General features: G+C 37.9%; 1 protein-coding gene across 1 annotated transcript in view; it reads left to right on the top strand.

Annotated features, from left to right (window-relative positions):
• The window catches only part of Lemd3 (LEM domain containing 3), a gene marked incomplete at its 5' end in the record, with an annotated part of 46,412 nt that overhangs the window by 31,981 nt on the left and 8,048 nt on the right, over positions 1-6,383 (top strand). Inside the window, 2 exons of the mRNA XM_005357923.3 lie at positions 5,859-5,938; positions 6,028-6,173. Coding sequence (XP_005357980.2) covers positions 5,859-5,938; positions 6,028-6,173 — 226 coding nt within the window. The remainder of the gene's footprint in view (positions 1-5,858; positions 5,939-6,027; positions 6,174-6,383) is intronic.

The raw sequence follows: 6,383 nt of genomic DNA, 5'->3' as shown, positions 1-6,383 counted from the left end.
TAGACCAGGCTGGTCTCGAACTCACAGAGATCCACCTGCCTCTGCCTCCCGAGTGCTGGGATTAAAGGCGTGCGCCACCATCGCCCGGCCCTCTGATCTCTTTTTTTATTGTTTGTATTTGCTTGTTTTTGTTTTTGCAGTGATGGGGATCGAACCCAGTAGTAGATCAAGTCCCAGGCTTGCAGATGCTGGGCAAGCACTCTGACTAAGTTGTATCCAGTTCTTATTTCATGTTACAGATTGAGGATTGCACTTTTCTTTAGTTTCTAACTCTGCAGACTTTCACTGCATTTTATAAAAGATTCTAGATTCCATTTCTTAAAGTTATTTTCTTTAAATATTTTATTCATCTGGGTTTATGAATGCATATTTGTGTTTATTAGTCTTTTTAGGAGTTTCATTTTCAGGTCTTTGAGTGTTGTGAAATACGTGATGGCTATAATGTCATTCATAGAGTTCAGATAGCTGCCAAAAACACCCCCAGAACAAACAAAAATCACAAGATTTTTTTTTTTGCCAAAAATAAAGTCTCAAATTCTAGATAAGTTTCAAATATTTCTTAAAATAGTGTTTTATTTTCAATATAAAATTACTATCATAACTCACATGAAAATTAAAGGGAAAAAGGTTTTAAATTGACTGTAGAATGGTAACCGGTAGCATTTTGTATAGCTCTCTTTAGTCTTTTAAAGTGTATCTTTAAAATTAATATGACTGCAAATATCTCCATTTATAAATATTTACCTTTAAGTTAGTACATTTGCCTCTGCCATTAACGGCTTAAGTTTTTTAAAATTGTTGGATAATATTTTATTATGTAACTGTATTGCCTTGGTTTTTTTCTAGTCATTTCCTTAGGAAATAATCCTAGAAAGGAAATTCCTTTTTCAAAGAGTATTAGCTTATAAAGTGCTTTTGATTCTGTTCGGATTGCTTCCTAATTTAGAATGATAGTTTAGCCTAGTCTAGCCTCAGTTTATTTTATCTGTGTAGCAGTATAAGAACTCCTCCCCGCAAGCATGGTATCAAACAATGATTATAAGGCATACACAACAAGCTTTCTGTTTATGGAGAAATTCTTGTATTTATTCTATGTGTTTATATTATGATTTCATCTGCAAAGCAGATAACGTTATTTGTATGTAGGAGTAAATGAACCAATCCCATCTCAGCCCTTGGCTCAGCTCACGTGTAGGAGGATGTAGAACTCCTTCCCACAAATGCGCACCAGCTTGCCTGGGGTCTGGTGCATTTTCAGTAGTCGTGATGAGTAATTCTCATTCATTACATTTTATTATCATTTTCTTTATTCTGCTTTCTCCTTTAAAAGGAGTTTTAATGAATGTATTTATATAGATGTATTTTTAATCTTACCTACTGCTTTTATTGAGCCTTTTTCATAATTTGGTTGCTAAAGCTGACTTACATTTGTGGAAAGTTGAGAGGTCCCCCTGGTGGAAACCGTAGGAAACACACGCTTTGTATTTCTGTGAATGTTTCTGGGAACATTTTATGATGGTTTTCCTGTGGGGTGAGGGGGTATGGGCTTGCTCTGCTTCTAAGTTGCTTTCAGAACCTGCTCATTTTGACACAGTGAGCAGTATTTAAGATTTGTGAGGACTATAGCTGCCAATGCGCCAGGTTATGACCAGAAAAGACTTTTACAGTTTAGCGTGGTACCTTGAACATTGTTGATTATTGTTTTATTATTATCATTGTTGTTGATGATCATTGTTTTATATGAAAATTAAAGTATTCTCAAGAGGCCTGTGATGGGGGTAGTACTTTCAGCAGGAGGCTACCTCTTCTGATCAGTAATGCTTCTGAAATAACACGGTATTCTGGCTTTCTACATCTCTACACAGTACCAACTCCATTTAAGTTAGTTTTTATTCTTGATTCCTTTTGTCTTTCTTTAGTTCTCATTATGCAAAGTTAAATCTTCTAATAGAAATTTGGTAGAGAAAAGTATTCTAACAAAAAGTGGGACTATGGCTTTATCAAGTATTCGGTTTATTTTGGTACTATGTGCCGTTCTCAATTTCACAATGATCTAACAAGGTAGGGGCCATGAAACCTACTTTATGAGCAAACTACAGCTTAGAAGTTTAATATCTGGGTCACCCAGCTAGAATCTGACCAGACCGGGAGTGGAAGTGGAGTCTCCTCCTGTGCTGTTCCACTTCTTTGCTGGTCTGACTAAGTCCAGAGCCCTTAGTTCTAGCTGTGGGTAAACAATTGAACACTCTAGCACATTTATTTCATAGACAATAGATCTTTTCACTAAGTGTGTATATATATAGTTTGTAATGGAACTAAGCTCTAGTTCCAGACCTTTTTGATACAGAAATCAATCCTGTCTCAAAAAAACAAAACAAAGCAGAATTCCTTCCCATTGAGTCAAGTCAGTGGTTAAATCCAGTATTGCTTTTTTTTTTTTTTGGAGACATGTATGTATGATGTATGTAGCCAAGCTGCTGGTCTCCAACTCAAAATATCAAGAATATTCTCTAAATTAAAGGCACATAGCTATTTTTACCTTGCAATGACCTTTTTATGAACTGTCCACATTAGGTTCCTAGGTTGTATTATTTTAATATACTGAATGTATGCTTGTGCTCTTACACGTGCTACCCCTTCCAGATATACTTGATTTTCAGAATAGCTGCTGAAAATGTATGTTTTAAAATCATTGTCAGATGCATCAAATGTTAAGTTTCAAAACTGAAAAGCAGTTGTAATTTTGTGCAGTATTGACCTTTGATCCAGAGGTGGTTAGCTCGTGATCCATAGGTAGGCCATCTCCAAAAGAAAACAAAAGTACTTCTCACATAAACCAAAAGAAAACAAAGTACTTCTCACATAAAAGACTCAGCTTATTATATAAGAGTGAGAATGAAAGATGCCCTTTCTATAAAGCAAATTCAAGTAGATGGCCTGTACGCTACCTTTATTCTCTTAAAAATCCTAGCAAAAGTTTTGTGGAAGTCATGGTACCCAGCAAGTTAGCTGTGCGTTGTATAGTTTGGATTGCTAAAGCAAGTTTACCAGTGAACTAGAAAGACAAGTGTGACTCAGTGAAAACAGTTCCCAGTGCCATTGAGGAATCTGTTGGTATAATAATTCAATATCTGTTGGTATAATAATTCAATAAACACTTCTAAAGTTATTTTAGGAGAGAGTGCTACAACTTGAGAAAGTGGATGAAGTGATGCTTTGTGAATGACACTGTTAGCACAGGGACTCTCGGCTGTGTGCTGCTCTGCTGTGCCTGGAGTTCCTAGCATAGTAGGTAGTATCTGTGAACCTTTGTGAATCTGTGCTGCATTAAGAAACACAGAGTATGTTTAAGAAGTTGGATAGGGTTTGGGATGAACTGTCACAGAATGAATGGTTTGCCCAGTATGCATGAGGCCCAACGTTTTGATCGCAGTACCAAACAAACAAAATTAAATAATTTTTTTGATATCTCTGTATATTCATTAATATTCTGCAATTGCAGAATAGTATATATGATACAATGTGTAATTTTTACTTTGATTATCGATTTAAGTGTACACCCAGGCTATGAGATGGGTCAGTACATAAAATACCTGCTATGCAAACATGGGAACCTGAGTTTGGATATCTAGAACCCACATTAAAAGCAGGGTACAGTGACTCCTGCCAGTGCTAGGAGGTGGTGGGAGGAGGGGCAAGTGAAGACAGTCACATGGGAAGCTCGTTGGTCAGTGCTTCTTTTTTTTTTTTTTTTTTGGTTTTTTGAGACAGGGTTTCTCTGTAGCTTTGGTGCCTGTCCTGGAACTAGCTCTTGTAGACCAGGCTGGTCTTGAACTCACAGAGATCCACCTGCCTCTGCCTCCCAAGTGCTGGGATTAAAGGAGTGCGCCACCACCACCCAGCTGGTCAGTGCTTCTAACAGCCAGTGAATTTCAGATTTACCAAGAGGCTGTTGAGGAATACCTGGTGTTAGCCTTTGTTCTGCACATGCACACCCCAGTATTTGCACCCACATACCCCTACACACACGTGCACACACCTACACACAATCCACACCATGCACACAACACATACAATAATAACATGAATCCTGTCTACCATACCTGCCAACTATTAATGCTTTTGGATTTTCTCTAATTATTTAGAACCTTAAATTGCTTTTATTTGTGGGACATGTGTTTATGTTTATAAATTTATATTCTTGGAATATTTTTTGAGGCAATATCTTTTATGTGGGTGTGGCTGGCTGACTGATATGGTAAATATGTTAGTATATACTTAAATATTTTATCACATTAGTAAGTAAAACTGGAAACAGTTAAAATTGGAATAATAATGGACTCATTTGGAATAGTCATGTGTGTGTGTGGCCTAAGAGCCATAGCAGGCGCAAGTGTGGACGTGAGAGGGTGACTTGGGAGTGGTTTGACCTGGTTTCAGCTGGCTGCCCTGGACACTCCAGCTAGCTCGCCCACTTCCTTGCCAAGGATTCTGCTGTCATGGGCTCTCCATATTGCAGAAGTGTTTCTATCATAAATGTACACCGCTGCATCCAGCTTTTTACATGGCTTCTGGAAATCAAACTCCAGGTGTCAGTTGCACAGCTAAAGCTTTTATGTCTGGCTTATCAAGAAGAAACTAGATTCTTTTGTGTTCAGTGTATTATGATAGTGTTATGGCTGCAGTATGTCAAGAAAATATAGCTTCACATAAATATAATGTTAAGCAAGAATTTTAAACAACCTTTTTAGATAATTGTTGATATTCTTCTTTGACACCACATCAAACCTCTAAGTAAGAAGAGGTGGTGGTAGTGGTGGTGTTGGTGGTGGTGGAGGAGAAGGAGGAAGAGGAGGAGGAGGAGGAGGAGGAGGAGGAAGAGGAGGAGGAGGAAAAGAGTTTGTGCATGTAGAGGCCAAAGAATGTTAAGTATCTTCCTTCCTCCCTTTCCACCTATTTGGAGACAGTGTCTCTCACTGAACACGGGGTTTGATGTTCTAGCTACTCTAGCTGCATGCCCCCAGCATCTGCCTCCAGTCTCCACCTCCACCACCCTCCCCGTGCTGTGCTTACCCTCTATGTATGCAGTACCTTGCCTTTACATGGGTTCTGGGTATCTGAACCCTGCTCCTCATGCCTGTCTTTCAGACTCCCTACCATTTGAACCATTACCCTAACCCAAATAGTAATTTCAAAACAAAACAGTAGCTACCACTGTCAGTGAAGATTTGTATTTTTCTCTCATAAAAGTTCTTGGGTCTGTCTTGGACTTTGAGCTGGTCTTTTACCAGTGTATGACTAACTTCTTCAAAAACTGGGTTGAGAAATACTGGATTACTGAGTTACTGCCATCTCTTCGGTACTGTTTGTTAAGCTCTGTGATACCACTTAGAGCCTGTTAGTACCGTGAACAACACGTGTGAGATTTTTCTACTGTATACACTTTCACCTGAAAGTCTGAACTTATAGTCTAGGTTGCTGAGCTTTCTGGGCTGAATGGGTTCACACGTTGAAAACTTAAACCATCCAAGTCTCAGTAATTTGCCATTTGTTTATTTGAAAATATTGTTCCATGTATAAAAAGTAAAATTAAATATTTTCACAATGATACTTGAAAACAAATTTAACAAGTAGCTAAATCTGTAAATATAATACAACCAGAAAGAAAGTTTAGCTGAATATTAATAGTGGTTACACTGGAACCATGAGAAGATGGTGGCTTTTCTTTCTTTTCTCTTTTGGTACTAAGTTCTGTGTTCTTATTTTCTGTTTGTGTGATTAAAATAAAAGCAGCATGTATTTATATGACAGTTTACATAGGACTATTGAGAATGGTTCTCTATTTTTTTTTTTGTTAGGATTTAGATCCTGAGTATGAAGATGTATTTAATACTTCATTGCTGTGGATTTTAAAAAATGGGAAAGATGTTGGAATAAGGTACAGGATTTGATTTACACTTTGATGATTTTGTATTCTATGAAGTGGTTTTTATAATTTTAATCTCTACTTTCATTATTTTTAAATAGGTGTATTGGTTATGGGCCTGAGGAAGAGCTGGCAAATATAACTGACGTTCAGTTTTTACAGTCTACCAGACCCCAGATGCCTTTCTGGTGTCGTTTTCGACGTGCTTTCATTACTGTAACCCATAGGTTATTGTTATTATGCTTAGGTAAGTTGTTAGGATTAGAAAGCTGTTATGCTGCTTCCGTCTCACTAAATGTCAGAGCCAAGGGCTTAACTCCTACATCTGTAGATGCCATAAACCACATTGTGTAACTGTGACCAAGTACCTTACAGAAACGACTTAACACAAGAAGGGTGGAGAGTGTCAGCCCACGTGGAAGGAGGGTGGAGGGTGTCAGCCCACGTGGAAGGAGGG

This window comes from Microtus ochrogaster, chromosome 24, assembly GCF_000317375.1.
Source record: "Microtus ochrogaster isolate Prairie Vole_2 chromosome 24, MicOch1.0, whole genome shotgun sequence".
In the NCBI taxonomy this organism is placed as follows: Eukaryota; Metazoa; Chordata; class Mammalia; order Rodentia; family Cricetidae; genus Microtus; species Microtus ochrogaster.
This window is presented reverse-complemented; position numbering and strand designations above follow the sequence as displayed.